At 38.2% G+C, this 22,587-nt stretch overlaps 2 protein-coding genes across 5 annotated transcripts in view; both read right to left on the bottom strand.

Moving 5' to 3' along the window:
• Positions 1–3,775, bottom strand: part of Impg2 (interphotoreceptor matrix proteoglycan 2) — a 67,609-nt gene extending 63,834 nt beyond the window's left edge. Inside the window, exons 1-2 of the mRNA XM_052740891.1 lie at positions 3,072–3,775; positions 2,408–2,632 (exon numbers count right to left, since the gene is read on the bottom strand). Of these exons, the coding sequence (XP_052596851.1) occupies positions 2,408–2,632; positions 3,072–3,156 (310 nt within the window). The 5' untranslated portion in view covers positions 3,157–3,775. The remainder of the gene's footprint in view (positions 1–2,407; positions 2,633–3,071) is intronic.
• A 6,154-nt stretch (positions 3,776–9,929) lies between these two features.
• The window catches only part of Senp7 (SUMO specific peptidase 7), a 130,764-nt gene continuing 118,106 nt past the window's right edge, over positions 9,930–22,587 (bottom strand). For all 4 annotated transcript variants that reach the window (XM_052740886.1, XM_052740887.1, XM_052740888.1 and 1 more), the window contains 7 exons: positions 18,750–18,842; positions 18,141–18,265; positions 17,165–17,217; positions 16,355–16,398; positions 15,742–15,810; positions 14,297–14,447; positions 9,930–11,717 (listed from right to left, as the gene is read on the bottom strand). In XM_052740886.1, the coding sequence (XP_052596846.1) occupies positions 11,580–11,717; positions 14,297–14,447; positions 15,742–15,810; positions 16,355–16,398; positions 17,165–17,217; positions 18,141–18,265; positions 18,750–18,842 (673 nt within the window). In that variant the 3' untranslated portion in view covers positions 9,930–11,579. The remainder of the gene's footprint in view (positions 11,718–14,296; positions 14,448–15,741; positions 15,811–16,354; positions 16,399–17,164; positions 17,218–18,140; positions 18,266–18,749; positions 18,843–22,587) is intronic.

Raw genomic sequence — 22,587 nt, 5'->3', positions numbered from 1 at the left:
ATCCAGGCAAGGTAAATCATCTTGAAACATTACCTATTGAGAACTGCTGGCAAACAGCCATGGGGACAACTAGTGTTCAAAAGGTCAACCTATCAGAGCCAAGGGTTCTGGTGGAAGAAACCATTACACAGGTGTTTTGGAATTACTGCCTTTTGAATGAATTGGCTGTTTCTTGTTGTAAACTTCTTATGCGATTACACTATGATATCTCCCCATTACCATGCATCTTCATGTAATATGTGTATGTAATCTCATGATGACATCTCTATCTTATGGGCACATATATCTGTGGATGATCAGGAAGATGACTTTTCATTTATCTGTATAATTTTGATATACAGCAAATATACTAGGAGATGCTTCATAGCCATATCCATTGTCCCACGAGACTGTAGACACTTAAAGTCTGCTTTGTTCCTTCTGCTCAGACTAACACAGAAAATAATAATCTCTCCTCAGTCTAAGACAAACTGTACACATTTAGCTCATTTTTACCTCAGAGCAAGTTCAAACTAGACTAAAGGCCTTTGTAAATAGATCATAAGTTTAAAACTTTACAGTCATGCACAAAATCAGAGTCGCAGGTGTCTCACTAAGGTTACTAACACAAAACACCCCCTAAGGAAAGTCTACCAATTCTTCGCTTGCCAAGTCTGCTGATAAAAAGCTGTCTCAGAGTTTGTCGCACTGGGCACTGCACCCCCTCCCTCTGGTCCTGAGACCTTGGAACCTTGTGTTTCCATGGTAATGGCTCTGCTCCTTATCATCTATTCTAGGAATGTGCTAGGACCTTGAGGGTTTTGAAACTTTCCTCAGGATTGCAAGGAGTCTTCCGTTAGAAATGCATGGATAGTCAGGCAAGAGAGGAGCTAAAAAGGGGAGCTGAGAAGAAGCTGTAGATTTAGAGAAGCAGTAGAAAAAGAGAGAACAGCAGAGAGATCAGAGGCAGAGTTGAAGCTTCTTTGGAACAATAAAGTGATGGACTGAAAGAGCACAGTGTGCGTAGATTTACTGATATACCCTCAGATAAGTAGATTCATTTGATATTCCTAAAATTAGAATTCCCGCCGCTTGTAAGCGCCTTCCCCGGACTCTGGGAGAAAGTTTTTCAGACACCCGGAAAGCTTATGATAATTACCCACTGTCATTCTCCGGTCCTCTGTGTCCTCAGTCACTTTGCAATTTCACCTAGGGTCCTACATAAAACTTCTAGGTCTAGGACCCCCTTTTAAAAAATAAAAAAAGAGCCAGGTCAGGGATGGTGGCACACACCCTTATTCTCAGCACTTGAGAGGCAGAGGCAGGTGGATCTCTAAGTTCAAGGCCAGCCTGGTCTACAAAGTGAGTTCCAGGATAGCCAGAGCTACATAGAGAAACTCTGTCTTGAGGGGAAAAAAAGTAAAAGAAAAGCCTATTCCTGAGTAACATGTGATAGCCCTCAAATACAATCAAGACTAATATATTCATAAGGGAACTGCTAATACACTGTACCATGTTATATTAACATAAAATATTACATATATGAAATGTTTTACCTGATATTAAATTTTTATTTTTAAAAACTTTAGTGTAGAAGAGAATGGCAAGGAACAGAAAATCAAGATAATGAAGTAGCAGCTGAGAAAGAAATCACACAACCTAGTGCCAGGGAAAATGGTCAGTGCTCAATAAACATGTGTTGAACAAATGAGTGAATGTTTAAGAGGACAGTCCTGATTCTGCAATCATTTCACCACAAGATCTACATTTAGCTTGCTAACATCGCATTCATTAAATGGCACTTTTTATTGGCTGTTGAACACATAAAAAGCAAACTTTGAAAATCCTTCCGATGTCTAAGGTATACAGACAATGTTCAATTAAGCAATGTTAGTAAAGGTAAGAAACATAGTGTGAATTCACACAGCAGAAGATATGAATCCAAGAATCATGTTGCCTAATCAAAAATATGATAAAAGGTGAGACCACTGAGAGAGGGGGGGTCATCATTTTTAAACATAAAAATTTTTGTGTCCTAATCAAACAATCTGCATGAATCTATGGCATGTCCAAAGTACACAATCAAGAAACCTTTTATATTTTCACCTATAAAATAAGTAGGAAAGCATGGGAGTCTTTGCTTCTAAATGTGTTATGGGTATAGAAGGTAAATTACCATAATGAAAAATTAATAAATTATATTTAATATATCCTGTAACACAGTAGTGCTTTTAAATATTCCAAAAAAATTCTATTTTCTCTTACAACGATGTACACTTTTCTCTCAATTTATATATGATTAAGTCCTTTTCTCACTAATATTCGGTTCATTTCTATCTAAATGATCTCATTTTTACTATAGAAGTGCACAATAAATGTGATGGTTTGAGTTTCATAAAGGAGACCAAGGATTTGGATGTTCACTTACCTCGGGCTTTATAATACTTCACGTGGTTGGCCACAGCCTCTGTAACGCTTTCATTGGGGCAAACTTTGACTCCATTTGGGAACAGAATAGATCTCCGCCTTCTAAGCAGCCACCTCCTCTCAGCCTCTGCGGAGTCCAAAAGCTGTCTCTTTCTGGTAGGCAGGGAAGGGTCTGTGGACTTCTCATGCAGGACAGAGACTACATGCATGGGTTCCTGTGTCTCTTCTGCAGAAAAGATCATCTGTTACTGCAGAGAACAGACTGGGAGCATAACCCGGGCTTCCAGGGAAGGAGGCGCAGTACAAAAGGCAGCAAAAAGACCCAAGCTGATGTTTGTGCCATACTTAAAACTTTAAGACAATGCTCACAACATATGTATGCATATCGAAGGAAAGTAGTCAAGCTTTTTCCCACTTTGGTAGTAATTCTTTAATTCAAGATTGTAAAAAAAAAATTAAATAGACACCAAATTTCAATACAAGAGTGTAAGGTTTGACCCAGGAATTATTAATGAGGAAGGGAGATATTCTAAAGCAAGTTCAATAAAGCAATAGCAAAGATTAATAGTCCTATTATCTAACAGCAACCATGTCAAATATTACTGTTTTAAGACTATATTAAAGGCCCCCAGAAATCTGAAAACAAGTAGCAGTTTTTTAATTACCTGAGAATGATACAAGGTTTCCTCCCATCAGGAAAAATATCAAAATACCCAGAGAAATCTTCCCTAAAAGAAGAAACATAATCATTTGGGCCAAAACCAAAGAAATGAGATAACAAAATCTTTAAGTGAGCATCCGGAGTTTTGAAATTTCCATTAACAAACTTTTACAAAAAAAGGCCTTGTAGATAAAAGTTTATGTCTGGGAGTGCACAACCACTCCAAAACCATTGTCAATTGGTGTAAATAAAAAAAAAGAAAGGAAGAAAAAGAAAGAAATTGTCCTTTCAGGGTAGCTCTGGCTTCTGACTTAACAGGGACACTGTGGAAGCAGGGAGGTAAGCTAATTAGGACAGATGGGCAGAGAGAATTCTAATCTAGCTACCTAAGCGCCTTACTAAGCCCCGCCTCCCTTAGCAAGCTGTGCATTTACAAACAGTGTGTTTCACAGGTGTCTTTCCTCTGAATGCTCTGACTCCGTCAGTCAAATGTGGTAGATTTACAGTCCTCTGTGTTTTCCCGGGACTCAGACCTCTAAGCCTGGAGTGCTCATTTCCCTGTGGAGAAGAAAATCTTTGTTAACCACTTATTTTATCTTCTCCCTTGTGCACAGTGAAGGAATAATAAAGGGAGCCCACGGTGGAGCTGTCAAGAGAATTAAATTAACAAATCAACTCATTTCACCCACGCAACGTGGCTGAAGATACTGCCTGACAAATATTGAGCATACAATATAAATGCTGTTAAGTATAACTGTTGCCACATTTTCTATCACACGTGAAGTTCACGACATCTGAGATGGTAGTGACATTCCAGTGAAAGAGTTCACCATGACAGAAAAAGGCAGAAATATATATATATATATTTTTAGAAGTAGTATGGAAGAGCCACAATGAACAAGAGAGTAGGGAGAAATTATCTCCCAAGAATTCTAAGGGGCCGTTTTGATGGGGTTCTGTGGACAGTCAGGGGTTTCAATGTCCTAGTGCCCTAGACTACAATTGTAGTCAAGTTTGTTACAGCTGACTCTTTCTGATGGAACAGTTTCTCTTAGTGACTTCCCATCCTGCCCTGAGGTAATAACAGCATGTTCTTGCAATAAAATAGTTCAACATCGCCTGAAATGGCATTCCCAGGGCAAACAACTATATCAAGCACTTTTAGTCTACAAATGGTGTCCGGCACCAAATAGAATCAGAAAAAAAAAATCTATACTAGTAAGTTTTTCATCTACCTAAGTAAGTAGAAAGCAACAAAGTCAACCAAACATCCCTGTGGGAACTTGGAATTACAATTTTAAAAAAACTATAATTTTGTTTTACATACTCTGTTGAAATTTTTGAAAAACAAAATTACTTAAGGTCTAAAGCACATGTCCCTGAGAATCCTTAACTAATTGTGTCATTGTCCATGTTTTCATGGCATGGGAAGAGCTTAGCAATTATCTGACAGCCTCAAATAAACATTTCCAGCCCTTCTAAAAAGCTGTGTGTGCATAGTAATACCTGTAAAATACTAGCAATGTTGTAAGAAACTTGAAACCTTGAGTCAGAGGGGAAAAAGATGAAAAAATTTCTAAGTCCTAAATATTTGTTGACAATTGCAAACACAGGAAAATTCTTAATTAACAAATACTGGTGGAAATTATTGTTTTTGTTGGCCTACTCCAAAGAATGAAAAGCTCCTGAGAACCAAGGTGGCCTGGAAACACTGCTGTACTTGGACTGAGAAAACCTTTTCAAATGCAAAATGTTTCCAGTATCTGATGCCCTGTAGCCCACAGGTAAAAGCATACGTATGTGGAATAAAAATGATCAAACTTTTATACAAATTTCTATGAAGGAACAGAAGGATGAATTATTCTGTATGATTATTCTTTGAGCACAAGTGTTACAAGGGGCGTTTTAGAAAGAGAAGTAGCAATGTGCAGTGTTACTTGGAAATAAATATTCACAAAAATCCTAGCATGCATGGAGAAGGACCCCTGAGATCCCATCCTTGGTGAAAGAGCTACTAGCAGTTAGTGGCTGGGTGCTGTGGGAGAGTCACTCTCCTTTGGGAACATAACTACTAGTAGATTGTCAAGGCCCCAGTGGATGGTCCCCATATCCACGCTGACATGGGAAGCACTAATTAGACCAGAGAGCTGTCAATAAACAACATAAAAAGAGGTCATGAAGTCGAGTGAGATGGTAGGGGGTACTGGGAGTGTTAGAGGGAGATAATGGTGTATAGATATGATTAAAATATATAAGTTTTAGCCGGGCGATGGTGGCACACGCCTTTAATCCCAGCACTCGGGAGGCAGAGCCAGGCGGATCTCTGTGAGTTCGAGGCCAGCCTGGACTACCAAGTGAGTTCCAGGAAAGGTGCAAAGCTACACAGAGAAACCCTGTCTCGAAAGACCAAAAAAAATATAAGTTTTTAAAGAATAAATTAAAAGTATTATTTTAAAAAGTATTTGCTTTCGTCATTTGCTCAGGAAGTCTTTGGGGAAACTAATGACCTGTAAGTCTGAAGTGGGTGACTGGCTTGGTGGCTTCTGCCAGCCATTTAAGGCTGGAGAAAGAACTTCCCAGATGGTCAGAAATACAAGACTGCTTGGTTTTTCTCTGCAGGTTTGTTTTTTTGCTTTGTTTTGCTTTTTAGGTGTTTGGCTGGAAGAGGCTGTTGTAAGACTGAAGCCTTGGTGTGTAGAGGAGGCTTGATAGGAGCACACAGTCAGTGGGTTGTGTTTGGGCATGAATCTGTTACCATGCATTTCAGTGCAGACACCTTCAGGCAAGCCTCTGGCCCACTGGTCACTGCCTTCCCCCCCTCTCCAGAGAGGGCTATTGGCTCACAAAGCCCCTTCCAGGCCTCACAGCCACCACAGCAATTTACTGTAGTGTCTTAACTCAATGTCACCACAGCGTGGAACATTAGAGGAAAGCCTAGACTTTGAGTTGATAGAGAACCAGTTGAAATATCATCAATAGAATCTTAGTTTTAGGAAGAATTGGTTTGATTTCTAGCTTTATTACTACTAGGTATGTAAGCTTGGGCAAATCGCTTAATCTTAAGGTCTAGTTTTCTCACAGAATGAGGACACTGGACTAAATGATTTCCCAATTTCCAGCTAGTCCTAGAGTTCTATATTTCTACATAGTTGAATTATTTTATCATGCTGTTGCTGGGGAATACAACTAACACTTTTGAAGCTACTAATTTTATGTCAAGCTTTAAAGTCCATAATTGTTATCTTCAGAAAATATTATTTGACCTACAGTATGTCTAAATCAATTTAATAAAATCACTTTATAACAGGGAAAAAAAAAAGTATTTGCTTTCAAAAGAGTAAAGTTCAGTGCGTGTGTGTGTGTGTGTGTGTGTGTGTGTGTGTGTGTGTGTGTGTGTAGCAAACACTGGCTAACAGACTTAGGTATCACTTGTCCTAAAGTGCTTGGGATTTGAAGTGCTGCAGTTACAAGTTACATCAAACACCGAGTTAAAATGAGCATATTAGAATGATTATTAACCTACTTAGAAACAAAACCAACTCCAGGCATTCACACTCACAAAACAATAGTCCATTACCTGCTTCCACATATACGTTGTTGAAAAATACCTCACACTGTTGTTACCACGGTAAATTTTAAGTAGGGTACACCTTCATCTGAGGTCTTCTTGAGGCTTTGATTTCTTCACCCCCCCCCAAAAGAATGCAGAGTTACAGATGAGATCATTTGAGTAAATGTAGGCCCCAATGGCAGGAGGCCTCATCTACAAAGAACCCTGTCTTCTGAAATGTGACAGGCAAAGTTTACACGATCCACAGAAACAGGCCCAGTTAAAAGAGCAGAAGTACAGCATGAGAGTGATTCTGTACCGCGAGGGAGAGAGAATGGAAGGATGAACAGGCTGGACCAGGATGAAGGCAGCTCTATGACAAGTTGAGACATTTCACTTCCTGATCCCTCCCAAAAAAATAACAGAAGATGATTTTTAAGAAGTTTAAAACAGCTGGGCAGTGGTGACACATGCCTTTAATCCCAGCACTCGAGAGGCAGAGTCAGGCAGATCTCTGTGAGTTCGAGGCCAGCCTGGTCTACAGAGGGAGATCCAAGACAGGCACCAAAACTACACTGAGAAACCCTGTCTCAAAAAACCAAAAGGAAAAAAAAAAAGATGTTTAAAATGTTCTCAATCACTACCCTATTGAATAGGACTTACAAAACAAATAAAAACTGCTTCCCCCCGCCCCCAATCTCAAGAGTTTTAAGTTAAAATTTGTATCTTCTCTACAAATAAGCTCTGGCCATTAGCAGGCTTTTCACTGTCTATTGCCTTTCACTAATATCCTTTGCTAAGAACATTATACCCCCTTTAGGCTGAGCTTCACCACACTCTCAAACTCTATTCTTACCAAATTACTAGACTTGTTCATCTGTCCAGAAACGAGTATTTGCTTTCAAAAATGGAAGAGCTCATTTCTTAATTTATGATTAGTATGTGTGTGTTATGTGTGCACACATGTACATAATGTATATGTGAATGTGCAGGGCACAGCTCATCTGCGGAGGTTGGAGAACCACTTATAAAGTCAGTTATCTCTTTCTACTTTCACACGGGTTCCAGGAACCCAACTCAGGTCACTATGTGTCCTGGTTAGTTTTTATTGTCAAGTTCATATAATCGAGTCATCTGGAGAGAGGGGGTCTCATTGGAGGAACTGCCCAGATCAGATTGACCTGAGACCATGACTGTGGGAACTGTCTAGATTGTTGATTGGTTGGGGAGGGTTTGGCCCACTGTCATATGCAGTACTGCCCCCGGGGAGGTGGGCCTAGGCAGTAATAGAAGCTAGATGAAAAGGAGGTCCATGCCCCAGTGGGTGGAACCCACACCCATGCTCATACGCAAGCACGAATTAGACCAGAGAAGCATTAATAAACAACAAAAACAGCATGAAGTTGGGTAACAAAGTGGAAGGTATCATGGGCATTTGTTGTGGAATATTATTTTAACTTTGTAAAGATAATTACATTTGTTTATGCTGAGGAATATTACTTTAATATGTAAAGGTGTGTTACATGTGTTTATGCTGCATTTGTTTAATTATGAAGAGATGTGTTGCATTTGTTTCATCTTGCCTGCCTAAGGCACCTGATTGGTTTAATAAAAAAGCTGAACAGCCAATAGCTAGGCAGGAGAAGAATGGGCAGGGCTGGTGGGCAGAGAATAAGTAGGAAGAGAAATCTAGGCTGGAGAGATAAGGAAGAAAGAGGGGGATAGACCTGGGGCCAGAAGCCAGGCAGCTACCAGCCAGCCATGGGGCCAGCAGGAAAGTAAGATATACAGAAGGAAAGGAAGGTTAAAAAGCCCCACAGCAAAATGTAAATGAAAAGAAACAAGATAATTTAAATTACAAGAGCTAATGAAACAAGCATAAGGTAAGGCCAAGCATTCATAACTAATATTAAGTCTTTGTGGCATGATTTGGGAGTTGGTTAGTGGCCTAAAAGAAAGCCTGCTACAGGCATTAGAAGGGGATAAAACTTTTAATTAATAAATAAAGTATTATAAAAAGTATTTGCAGCCGGGCAGTGGTGGCGTACACCTTTAATCCCAGCACTCAGGAAGCAGAGCCAGGCGGATCTCTGTGAGTTCGAGGCCAGCCTGGGCTACAGAGTGAGTTCCAGGAAAGGCGCCAAAGCTACACAGTGAAACCCTGTCTCAAAAAAACAAAAAAAAAAAAAAAAAATTGCTTTCAAAAAGGAAAGAGTTTGTGTTTTGTGTGTGTGTCTAGCAAAATGCTGGCAGAGGGATTGACCCAGCAGACAGTATTCTTCCACGGTTTCTGCTTCAAGTCCCTGCCCTGGTTTCTTTCCCTCAAGGACTATGATCTGGAAGTATACGATGAAATAAACTCCTTCCTCCCCAAGTTGCTTTGGTCATAGTGTTTACCACAGCAACAGAAAGCAAACTAGAACACTAGGCTTGCACAGCCAATGCCTTTACCCACTGAGCCCAATAACCCTGACGTTCATTTTCTTGTGTGTACTACTGGGTAGTAGATAATGGGAGCTGCATATCACAGGAAATATCTGAGAGCTGAAGAGTTGTATGTTTTGAATCTTAGAATATTTGCAAATGCATGACTTGAGGGAAGGGATCAAGTCTATGTGTGATATTCATTTATGTTTCATATACACTCATCATACATATCCTGAGGTAATTGTACACAATATTTTTAGTGTTTTGACTGTCACCCATCACAGGTCAAGTATGGAATTTTCTACTTGTCATATTATGCTCCTGCTCAGAACACTTCAGATTTAGGAGTATTTTGGATTATGGATTTGGGGAGCACTTCTTATTTAATTTAAGTTGAAGTAAAAATATTTTCCTTTAAACAAAAAGACAATCAAATTCACTGTATATTTGCTAAAATATGAAGAAAAATTAAACAGCCAATTACATGGTATATGCAGGACACAGTACAGTTAAAAATACAATTCTAGTATAATAAACATAAATATTTATGTTTCATATATACTCCCCAGACATATTCTGAGGTCATTTTATACAATACTGTTAAGAGTTTTGACTGTCACCCATCACAGGGGGTGATTTCACTGTCACCCATCACAGGGGGTGATTTCACTGTCACCCATCACAGGGGGTGATTTCACTGTCACCCATCACAGAAGGTGATTTCACTGTCACCCATCACAGAAGGTGATTTCACTGTCACCCATCACAGGAGGTGATTTCACTGTCACCCATCACAGGGGGTGATTTCACTGTCACCCATCAAACGGGTAACCACGTCACCCATTTCTAGCAGTGCTTCATATTTAAGAAAAAATTACACCTCAATTTAATGAATTGAAAACATGTTTAATATAAAATGTTGACATCCTCAAATCATTATTTCTACATGAATTTAGGAAAACAAATTTTAAACAGTCTCCAAAACATGATGAAGGACAGTGGTATCTTTGAAAAACACACAAACAAAAAAGTTCAGTAATTACAAGGTATCTTATATACTGGCTTTCCAAAATTTGATGTACAAAACAATTAACAGCCACTTTAAAAAAAAAGTTTCTCCCCAACACACACCAATTGGGAATGAAAGATGCAATTAATAACCACTGCCATGTGAAATCTCCAAAAGCCATGTATCTTGAACTGTGCAGAGAGAGAGAGACAAGGTCAACAGAAACTGGGGACACTAAGGCTGACTGACAACCCCAAGTCACTTCCTAGTTTTATCTTACTTTGCCTTTGTTTCAAATGCTTTACACAGAGTTCTAACTAAATCCAAGAGATGTTTAACAAAATATTCTAAAACCCATTATCTGAGAAAACAGTAAGATCATTGTCTCCCTCAAAATATTTCTGATAGCCTAGGACTCTAAAATGTTTAATAGATAACACCACCATCATCACATAAATTCAGTAGAACTGTTACCTGAATATTTAATAAAATATTAGGCGCTGTATGTGTGAGATCCCTGGGGGAATCATACATCTTTAAAAACTATAACTTAAAATTATAAAAGAAATGAGAAATCTGGCTTTGCAGATGAACAGTGGGTAACCAAGGTATAAAATTACGTATTTGGTTCTAAATAATAAATAGAAGTTTAAAGGTACTCTGTTAAAATTAGGAGGACACCAATTTTATCTTTTATAGAAACTGTATACACACAATCTGGGGTAATGTAGGAATGAGTATTTATATAGCTGTACCTCAAATAAACAAAGCTTAGCTACATCATTTTTTAGAACTTATTTGGTACTTAAAACTTGTTCCACGCTTTATCTGAACAAATGAGCTCACGTCTCAGACCTCTGTTTATGACACTGAGAGAGGAGGAGGAGGAGGAGGAGGAGGAGGAGGAGGAGGAGGAGGAGGAGGAGGAGGAGGAGGAGGAGGGGATCCGAGCAGAGTAATTGCATTTAGCAACTGAGAATAATAAGCTGCACTTTGAAAGGGTACATTTTTATCTAATGGTATTCTTTTTTCACACTATACAGAAGGGATGCCGTGAATGGCATTTTCTGAAGCCTTGATACTAAGTTCCTTTTTTAAAAAAATACACAGTATTCATACTGCATGCTTGAGCTGCAAAGAAGAGAATTACAATATGATGTGACTTGTCAACAAACTTGACAAGTGCTGGGCTGGCACCGGGGAGAACCTAACTCCCATCAACACCCAGTCATGTGGAAGTACTGATCACATAGTTTTATTACTTATGAAAACATTCCCACATTACATATGCTATTGCATAATCCAAGCATATTTCATCATAAAAATATATTTATGAAATTTTAATTTCTATAAGTGCTTCTATGACACCTTCAGCTGTGAGAGCCCAACGACTCAAACAAGATACCATATACATTTCAACAATTTATGGACGACCGCAAGTTCCTTCCTTCTCGGTAAGCTGACACAAATGCTGATAAGCGGCTTTCCAGCAAGCTTAGAGAGCATGCGCCGTGCCTGCGGATTAACTAGCTACTGCTGCCTTTCTGTTGCTGTAAATGAAGTTTCAAAATGAGCTCACGAATGTCTTCCCGCTTGGTCTTTATTACATGGCGAGGAAACCATTTCTCCAAGTGGATTGGGAGTTCAAAGTTAACAATGGGGTCCTATTAAGAGGAAAGAAAGAATGCCATTAGTGTGACATCATGATTTCTGTTTTTCCAAATCTCACTTTTATAGGAAATGGAAAAGTGATACCTTTCAAAAATCAACATCTTGTTGCACACCATACCACAGCACTCACATAAAGCACACAATTAGTTTTCAGTTTTTCAACTGGGTAAACATGGCCACAATCCATTTTAGAACATTTTCATGAAACTGCTCACTTTAGAACATTAAATTAACTAGTCTACTCGGTTACACTGCATGTCTGAGTGGTTACAACTGGTAAATAATGATTCAGCAGAACTTGGAAATCAGATTACTTTGAACACGTGCTAATTTTGTTAAACTATTATGGAGAAAGCCCTGGATAAAGATTTCCAGAGTTGTAAACATGGAAAATCCCACTAAAAGTTGTCTTTTAGGGTAAGAAACAGCTTCCAGAACAGTTATGTTTCCACAGTGTTAATTTGTTTGTTTGTTTGTTTGTTTGTTTGTTTTTCGAGACAGAGTTTTGTGTAGCTTTTGGAGCTTGTCCCGGAACTTGCTCTGTAGCCCAGGCTGGCCTCAAACTCACAGAGATCTGCCTGCCTGTCTCCTGAGTGCTGGGATTAAAGGTGTGTGCCACCAGCACCCGGCTCTACAGTGTTAATTTAATGGCAAAGTTGAGTTGCAACTACAAAGTTATTTCTCCTTGCTTTTAACTTTCTTTTAGTTGCTAAGGAAGGCTACCCTTACCTGGCTTTATAAATCTGAAGAAGCTGTTAGAAGGCTAATGTAAGGACTTCTATCTTGGAGAAGAGTGAGACGATGGACCGACTGGAATCTCAGGATGGACTCATTGTCAGTGACCCTATGGGCCAATGCCTACATGGTGATTTACTGCCTGGTTTTTTACTAAAATTTGTATTGTTTTCTTTAAGGAAACCCACTGACTCCTCAAGCCTGTTTTTAACCTGGTCAATGCTACATTAGTACACAAATCTACAAGACATAGGTTTAGAATTTTTAGCTTCTCCCAGAAATTTTATATGGTGATTCTTTTTTTTTTTTTTTTTTTTTTTTTTTGGGTTTTTCGAGACAGGGTTTCTCTGTGTAGCTTTGCGCCTTTCCTGGAACTCACTTGGTAGCCCAGGCTGGCCTCGAACTCACAGAGATCCGCCTGGCTCTGCCTCCCGAGTGCTGGGATTAAAGGCGTGCGCCACCACCGCCCGGCCTTTATATGGTGATTCTATATTTAACATATATTCTATTGACTGAGGCTACCTACAATTAGAGTTATGTAACAAAGTAAGAATACATCACTAAAAAGGTCCATTGGATATTCTAAAACTTAAATCAAAACCTACTAGGAAACAATACTAGAGGACCAGAACTGTTACGTATAATGAAGTTCCAATGTGGACTACAAGGGGGGGACCAAGTACAATGTAACAATTATGTAATAATTTCTATCATGTGCAACATCTTTTACCATGCAGTATCATTCCTCCCAAAAGTGAGGACACAGGAAAGTTCTAACTGCAGGCAAGAATTCTCTACACAGACTTCTGGTCAAAAACATATCTTCCTCAGTGATGCTGCAAGTGCTGGAACTAAGTGAGCTGGTGCTGAAAAGGCTGTGATTCCCTGCTGTTTAAAGATTTGCCTTTAATGCTGCTACATTCCAATAAAGTCTCTATGGAAAATAACAGCCATGCTTCCAATTGTTTCCTTAGCTATGATATCCTTCGCTAAGCCTTCTGGGACTCCAATTATATGAAAATGAGACCTGCATTCTATCAGACCCGTCTCTTCTGTACATTTTCTTACTCCATGAACTACCTTTGGACACTTTTTGTTTCCTTCAAGTTCTCCAATTTTATCTGCTGTATCTGGTGTGCTACCAGGTGCATCCAGCCTGCAGCCCTGAGGTCATGTGCATCCCAGGACAGCCATGAATGCAGGACAACACAAAGGATAGTGTCGTATTGCAAAAGGCTTATGTCAAAAGGCTAGGTAGCCCCTCAGGTCACCTAAATGAGGACCTATCCTTTTATGTGAGTTTTTCTGTTTTCTCATCCTCATGGGTCAGCTACCTAATCACACGGGCATACATACACGTATTACCACATTAAGAACTCCATGAAAGGCCGGGCAGTGGTGGCGCACGCCTTTAATCCCAGCACTTGGGAGGCAGAGCCAGGCGGATCTCTGTGAGTTCGAGGCCAGCCTGGTCTCCAAAGCGAGTTCCAGGAAAGGCGCAAAGCTACACAGAGAAACCCTGTCTCGAAAAACCAAAAAAAAAAAAAAAAAAAAAAAAAAGAACTCCATGAAAGTTCTTAATAGATTGTTGTATGTTGTCAACTCTAGAATGTTCATTTGATATTTTCTGTATTTCATGTCTTCGTCCATTTTGTTCATCTATGGCTTTATTTGATTTAACATAATAATCAAATAATTGTAAACTTCTCAGATTCTCCTACGGGGTCACTTGTGGCCGCCATGTCTTTTCTATATGTCCTTGCCTACTCACAATTTCCTGCCTCTTCTTGGCCAGAACTGTGTAACTGTGAATTAAAAAGTCTGTATCTGCACATACCTGAAAGAAGCTTTCCACATACTGCAATAAATAGACTCCGCAGTCGCTGCTATTATCCTGCTTCGGGACTTTAGGGCACAGGTCTACCATGTTGGTTTTACTGAATTCACGGTGAGTTTTTCGCTTAACTTCCCACTCTACCTCTAAATACCTGAAATAGTCAATAGGAGAGTGACTTGAGTAGAAATCTTGATCAGTCTGCAACACTCTCTACAAAGGAAGAAAACATCTCCTTTACAAAATCTGTTGCTTCAAATTAAAATTCCAAAGACAGAATTTCAACAATACAACTGTAATTTATGAGCCTTCACAAATGCCACAGTGAAGAAAGCAATGTGATTTCAAATGAAACCTAGAGTTTTTTAACAACTTAATGTTCACAGTTTAGATAACACAAAATTATTTATATTATGAAGTAAGCTAACACACAGCTTTTAAATTTTGTCTTCAGCACCTATATTAAATTATGAAATTCCTCTCTAGTGCCTTCTGGTAAAGGCACTTTCTATCAGAATTTCTTGCTGCGAAGCCCTCATGACCTGGGTTAGATCCCCAGGACCCACAGGGTGGAAGAGATAACCAACTCCCACAAGCTTCTTCTCACCTCCACACCGAGGCCCAGGCACCAGCGTGCCACCACCCCACAACCCATCCACATGACTTTAAAATGTTTGTAAGATCTCTCTCTTTCTCTCTCTCTCTCTCTCTCTCTCCCTCTCCACATACACACACACACACACACACACACACAAACATACACAAATAGAAATTTACAGGTTTCTACTTTCTTTTCAGGCTTTATTTTTGATAATCACTAATATCTGCAATGTTGCATAAAATTATGGTTTTGTTAAATTACAAATAAAAATTTTGAATTTACCTTTGACAAATCTAAACTCTTCACTATTAACACATAATAGAAGATGTTGTTGGCAAACAGATTTTCAGGTTCATTTAAGTACATGTTAGAAATACAATTACTAGCCGGGTGGTGGTGGCGGCGGCGGCGGCGGCGGCGGCGGCGGCGGCGCACGCCTTTAATCCCAGCACTTGGGAGGCAGAGGCAGGTGGATCTCTGAGTTCAAGGCCAGTCTGGTCTACAGATCGAGATCTAGGAAAGGCGCAAAGCTACACAGAGAAACCCTGTCTTGAACCGCCCCCCCCAAAAAAAAAAAAAGAAAGAAAGAAAGAAATACAATTACTACCATGGTGCCATCAAACTCGCTTCATTGTAGCCAAGATCTCACTATGACAGTCCACTGTCCTTCGGAGCAGATCTTGAGTTTGTGGTCCTCTTGCCTGTTAGGCTACTACACTGCCTCTGAGTGGTAATGCTATGCTCCCCAACCCCACATCTCCAGGGCTGTTTTCAGTAATACTGAGGTGGTTTCAAAAGTGCTGAGACTTTAGAAAACAAACTGAATGTAAAAACTGTCATTACTTACTCTCGTAAATTCTGAACTGTGTTTTGTATAGAAGCAGCTTTCAAGGAGTCTAGTATGAGAATACACGGCCTTTAAAACACAAAGGAAGAAATCAAGATGTACAGACTTATATAAAGATGAATACCCAAGTACAAACAAACAAAGAAAACACCAGCATGGTGAGAGAGTTCACCAGGGAACTGCCTATAAGTCTCATCACCTGACTTCAATGCTGGGCACTCACATGGTGGAGGGAGAGAACCAATTCCCAAAAGCTGTCCTCAAACCTTCACACGTGTGCTGTGCCATGGCATGTTACACACACACACACACACACACACACACACACACTAAATAAATAAATAAATAAACAAAGCTGAGGGGTGGAGAGATGGCTCTTTGGTTCAGAGCACTTGTTCTTGCAGAAGACATGGGCTCGGTTCCCAGCATCACATGGCAGCACACAACTCCAGTTCCAGGGCATCCTACACCCTCTTCTGAGCTCCGCAGTGGTACCAGGCACACATGTGGTACACATGTACACATGCAAAAAAACATTCATACACATAAAATAATAATTCTTTAAAATATATCATTTTCAAACCTTTATATTATCATTATTACATGGACTTACCTTTTACACATTTTCTTTGGTACTGACATATTCATCTCGGTACTCTGAAATAACATGAATTTTTGTCTTTGCAATTTAAGCTAGTTTAAATACATTAACAGCCACTTATTCCTTAAAGTATTTCAAATACTGAAATTAAATTTTCAAGTAAAAGTTCTTTCTCAACAGTTAGCTTTAAAACAAATCAAGCTCACTCCATTTTCCAAACTCACTGACTAATACACTTTCACACTGACCTCACATAGATGCTTTAACCTGGCCTATGCAATAACATAAGATTTTATTTTTATTCACTTATTATCTTAAAGACAAGTAAGGTAACTGTGTCTGTACACTTTCTGTAACTCAATTGAGGCTGGAGAGACACATTTCTTCCCTTTGAAGCACAAGAAACAGTTTTAATCTGCACTTGATCTGAGCCAAAGGCTGAGAAGCAATCCAGGTATTTATCTATGACGAGAGGAAAAGCATTAGCAATTGTGAACTTTGCTGATGATGGTTCGTTCACAGATTCCTGAGTGAATCGATCGATCAAACTGATGTCTTTAAAGACCATCTTAGTGCCACTGTTATTCTAAAAAACCCAATGACTCTCTAAGAGAGCAAGTTGACAACCAACTAAACAAATCGGCGAGAAGGGTAACTTCATGTTCTTTCCCAAAAATGGCTGAAATAATCAAAAAGGAGCACAATTTAATGATAAGCCACTAACACCCATCTCAGTCCACTTGGGCAGGCCCTATTTTATAGCTAACTTTGTAACTGTTGTGAGTTCTCCTCCTCCTCCACATCTGGACAGAACACACTTACCTGGGACTCCTGTGCACTCGAAGACACTGTTGAAGCGGTATGTAGATCACCGTCTAATAACAAAGAAGTCACTATGAGTCTTTATGGTGTGTTAACACAGATAATTTAGATAATCTGAACTTCAAGATGTAGCCACAGTACTAATTAAAGAAAAAACATTTTTTATGGTCAGTATTATGAGAAAACTTAGACAATAGGTAAAACTGGTAAGGGTTGGCTGTTACCACATAATATAAAAACCTCAGAACTAAAACCTGAAATACAAATTGGCTGGGCCCATTTCCTCCCAAAAGACTACCTTCACATACAGCAAACTAACAAAAATATGTACTTTAATGTAGAGGGTAGTTAACTTCTCATGTAATGGCTCTTATAACTTTTGAAGCTCAAAAGGCTAAGAAAGGATAGAAAACGAACAGGTGTCCCCAGTTTCCCACCCTCACGCCCCCAGATTCTGGATAGCATGAGGGAGAAAAGGTACTATCAATTTTTTTTTTTTTTGCTAATTAGGTTACAGCTACAAAACACTTAATTTTTATTTTTTTTCCAAAGAAAATAAATAAAAATAAATTTTTGTTTTTAAAAAATTTTAAATTTAAAAATAAATTTTTTTTTTCAAATTTGCTTAGTTAAAATTTGATGTCACCAAGAATTATAGAAGAAATATGAGCTATTACGTTGCCTCTGAATTACTAGTATGTAAGAAGTGTATTAAATTAGACTTTAAGATGCATGAAGAGTCATACCATTAATTCTGAGTCATGTTAGCAAGGCTATTCTCTTAAAATGCTATGATAAAACTTAGCATCAATGGTATGACTTTAGAATTATATTTTGTAGAATGCTGGGTATCAGGAGAATTTCAAACATTTTGTATTCCTTTTACTAAGTTTCATAATAAACAGTCGACTGTTAACTTCATGTTGTTTCCCTTAATCTGCATATTATTGGGACTATTATTAACAATGTCTGTCACCTGTTGTTTTGCTGTTCTGCTGAGACTGCTGATCCTGAGACTGTTGGGACACAGTTTGTGGAAAATCTTCATACACAGCTTCTTCTAACCATGGAAAACAAATGACTGCGAGGTACCAGTGAGACCTGTTGAAAAGAACTGTAGTCTTAATAACAGGCCAAGTCTCCACAACGTAGAATCTTCTAGAGCTACATCTGTGATGGTCGATATGATAAACGTCTTACTATGAAGACATCCACTATAGCATCTCACGTAAGATGGAGCATACATGATACAGTAATAGCCACGATTTTCCAAGGCCATAATAGAAGTTTGTAATGCACTGTCTGAATAGTGCAAATGTTATCTACCTTCATATATTCAGTATTTCTTCTCAGGATCTCTATTAATAAGCAGACCAACAACATCACTTCTTTTGTATTAGAATTTAAGGAAGGTATTCTCTTCTGATATTTTTAGTTTACAAAATATTTCTTAAAACAAAAAATTAATTGCTTTAGTTATTACAACATTGGAGAAATTTTTATATGCCCATACTTTTTATTGATTATACTTCAAATAATTTTTTCTTAAACCCTAACTGGTTTTCAAATGGTCAAAAGTACTCACGACTCATTTACAGGTACAAAGATGTAGTCTTTATTAAAAATGTTTATGTGACGAGTCCATGTTCTTACTCTTCTATGTCTCCTCTGAGCCATTCTAGGAATAGGAAAGACATATAGATTTATTTAAAAGTTGTAAGGTTTATTAAACCACTGTATTCAATGTATCAACTTAACATACCAGAACTCTATTTGATTGTTCTTACATCTGATTACCATAAGCAGTAGTAGAATAAACAGAGGAAAGCATTGCTAAATGCTTTGTAGATTCCAAATGGGCTCAGCAACTGAGCATAAACATGTTCAAACCTAATTCCATCTGCTTTGCTCCACTTAGGGATTATGTAAAGTATCATCAAACCTTAACAAAGTTACCCAACTGTTCTCTCTGTGCTAAGTATTAAAACCTAATCAGGGAGAAAAATGAGGCTTTTTTTTTTAACTTTAATTTTAAAACATAAACTTCATCTCCCTTCATTTCACACATAAGGAAATTACAGGACAAGGCTAAGGGTACCTACTGATCCTAATCCATTCTCCTTTTAGTTCTGCAGCAGATATTGATTCATTTCCAAAGAACGAACAATGAAAATAACCTGAATTGATTGAAACAAATTTACAATTTAAAGGTAAAAAAAAAAAAAAACCACACAAGAAATAACTAAAACACAATGCCAAAAAAGGATACAAAGAATTCTATCAAATCATCTAGAAGAGCCACCTTGAACACACACACACACACACACACACACACATATTTGTTATGCTTATTTTTTTTTAACCATCGGGGGTAGGGAAGGTTATAGCAAACCAATTTTGGATGTAAAAAAATCTACAAATAAAATGAGCACTTAAAATGGCACAAAGGAGATTTCTGATTTCTGGCTCGGTGCCTCAGACGGAAGTCTTCAATCTCTACATACTATGTATCAAGTGATATAAGCAGCACACATCTTTGTCCCACCTTGTTCATCTGGACAATATCTAACCCTGTGAGTAAACATTAGGACTAAGAGAAAATCCAGAATGAGCTAAAAAGATATGACAGAATAAACACCATGTCAAAAACTAACTGTTATAAGTAAAATAATCAGAAGTATGTTTATTGAATGCTTTCATTTTAACTCAATAATTACATAAAATTAGGAACAATTACTTCAACTAGTATATAAACTACCAACCTGTTCTCTATTTGAGAACATCAAAGATGAACACCTAGTTTGTTTTGTTATGCTGGTGTTTAGCAGACTTCATATTTAAGCAACCTTACTGGGAATATATCAGACAGAGTGAAGCAAGGATGACAGGAGCAAATCCAAGGGCTAGGAGCGGGTGAGATGGCAGATAAAAGTACTTGCTGTACAAGCCCGATGACCTAAGTTCAATCCCCAGACTCCAGAGTGGAAGGAGAGGAGCAGCTCCTGAAAGCTGTCCTCTGACCTCCCTACACACGTGTATGCAAACATTCATACAACACTAAATAAAGAAAAACTATGGAGGCTATACATGGTCTCTTTCTCAGTTCTTAACTGTGTAAAATACCTCCAATTAAATATCTAACAGTTCTCTCTACTTAGTGATAGGCATTACTGCCATTCTCTGTTTTGACTTCCTATTATGTTCCAAGCTGTAGCAGACTTGCTTTTGGGCCAGCTGCCAAATCATGACATGAAGATTTAATATTAATTATGAATGTTCAGCCATAGCTTAGGCTTATTTCTTGCTAGCTCTCATAACTTAATTTAACCTGTTTCTCTTCATCTACGTTTTGCCTTGGGGCTTTCTACCTTTCTTTCTGGATGTCCTACTCCATGTCTTGCTGGCTGACCCCAGGTGTCTTCGTCTCTTTCTCCCTCATTCTCTCCTTCTCGACTCTCAAGCATAAATTCCTCTTCCTACTTATTCTCGCTTCTTGCCAGCCCTGACTATCCCTCTCCTGCCTAGCTATTGGCCATTCAGCTTTTTATTAGACCAATCAGGTGCCTTAGGCAGGCAAGGCAACACATCTTTACATTGATAAACAAATGCAGCATAAACAAATGTAACACATCTTTGCCTAGTTAAACAAATACAATGTAAACAAATGCAACACACCTTTACATAGCTAAAGTAATATTCCACAACACCAAGCACTGAGTAAGTCACTGGAGATGGCGCTGGCCTCACAGAAAACAAAGATAATAGGAAAACAGCATGATTATAGAGCTCTTGCTGTGAAATACAAGTGCTAGAAGAGATTTCAGAAGAAAATATGTAATGGCTGAACATATCTGAAAACTGAGAAGAGGTAGCTTGACTACAGATGAGCAAATGTTGTGTTGTGAAATAAGTTTAGGGAGAATACAAAAATCCAAACTTGCATAGTAATGAGTATGTATGCCATTTATCCTACAGTCTTAACACTAGTAATTTTGGCCTTGTGTTATGAATTGATACTAAAATGTTCCTCTCTTGTTAAACTGCTTTTAGATTATGTCTTTTTAAAAATAATTTGTATGGATTCTTTTGTGAATACTAATTATTAAGATATATACAAATGTCGGGCAGTGGTGGAGCATGTCTTTAATCCCAGCACTCGGGAGGCAGAGGCAGGCGGATCTCTGTGAGTTCAAGAGACATATATGTTCAACACATATATGAATATATCAGACTAAACACACCTAATAGGGGGCATGTGTGAGTGTGTGTGTCTGTGTGTGTGTGGGTATGCACTCCTACGTGTTATGTCACCCTTCCTACACTATAATATACCATTCATGTAACATTGTTATTAATTTTATGTATGATCAGATAAATACAAGAGCTTTTTCAAACCTAGTAATACAGCAGGATCGACCTTCCCCCTCCTCACACTGAAGATGAGTATGCCAATTTATGTGCTGGGTTATCACGCCAAGCCCAGTATCATCATTTTTAAGGCAATTACAATTTCTACATTGTAATTTTATAATGTGGAATTACTTGCACTATCCCAATTATTAATCTCTGTATACACAAAATAGAACTGTAGGGCATCAGAAATTATAAATAATATATTCATCAATAACATTTTCCTTCTGTATGCCTTCTGCTAAGCCTGATTATCAGAAATATTTTCAAATTGGATTTTTCTCTTTGATTTTGACAGGCCTTGCCCATCAATACAAGACCTAAACCAAAAAAGCCACTTAAAGTTGACCATAATCCCAGTCTGTCAAAGACAGCCTCTATATACTAGTTATCTAGTGTATACTATTAAAAGAACCTTCTATTATCTTCACAAATGTCCCAATTCAGACCATAAATTATGTCACAACACTACAACAACAGAAATAACTCAACTTTGGAACCTGAAAATTGTATTCAACTGTGTATAACTAACCTATTTATTTTAGTTTCCATTAATAAAGATTATTATAAATAATCATTTATTTTACATTATTATAAATTATTATTTACCTTACAAAAATATTAGAGTTAAATAATTCTGTTTACCATTTGACTTCAAAGCATGCAATCAATGACTATTCATCCTCTATTTTCTTATTCTTTTTATCAAAATATATAACAAATTCAAAAAGCATATTCATTTAACAATCACAATTATTATTTCTAATGTTTGACTTTTAAATTTTTATTATTGATGTATGTATGTGTGTGAGCAGGTATACATATGGTCCACATGCCATGCACCCATATGACGGTCAGAGGACAACCTGCAGGAGGAGTCAGTTTTACCTTTTACCATATGGGTCATCGGCCTGACAGCAAGTGCCTTTACCTGCTAAGTCATCGTGCCACGCCCAGCATCATCTTTTTTTTTTTGAGACAGGTTTTCTCTGTGTAATTTTGGTGCCTGTCCT

This window comes from Peromyscus californicus, unplaced genomic scaffold (genome assembly GCF_007827085.1).
Source record: "Peromyscus californicus insignis strain IS unplaced genomic scaffold, ASM782708v3 Scaffold_16__1_contigs__length_79575227, whole genome shotgun sequence".
Classification (NCBI taxonomy): Eukaryota; Metazoa; Chordata; class Mammalia; order Rodentia; family Cricetidae; genus Peromyscus; species Peromyscus californicus.
The sequence above is the reverse complement of the archived record's forward strand: the minus strand, read 5'-3'. Positions and strand labels throughout refer to the sequence as shown.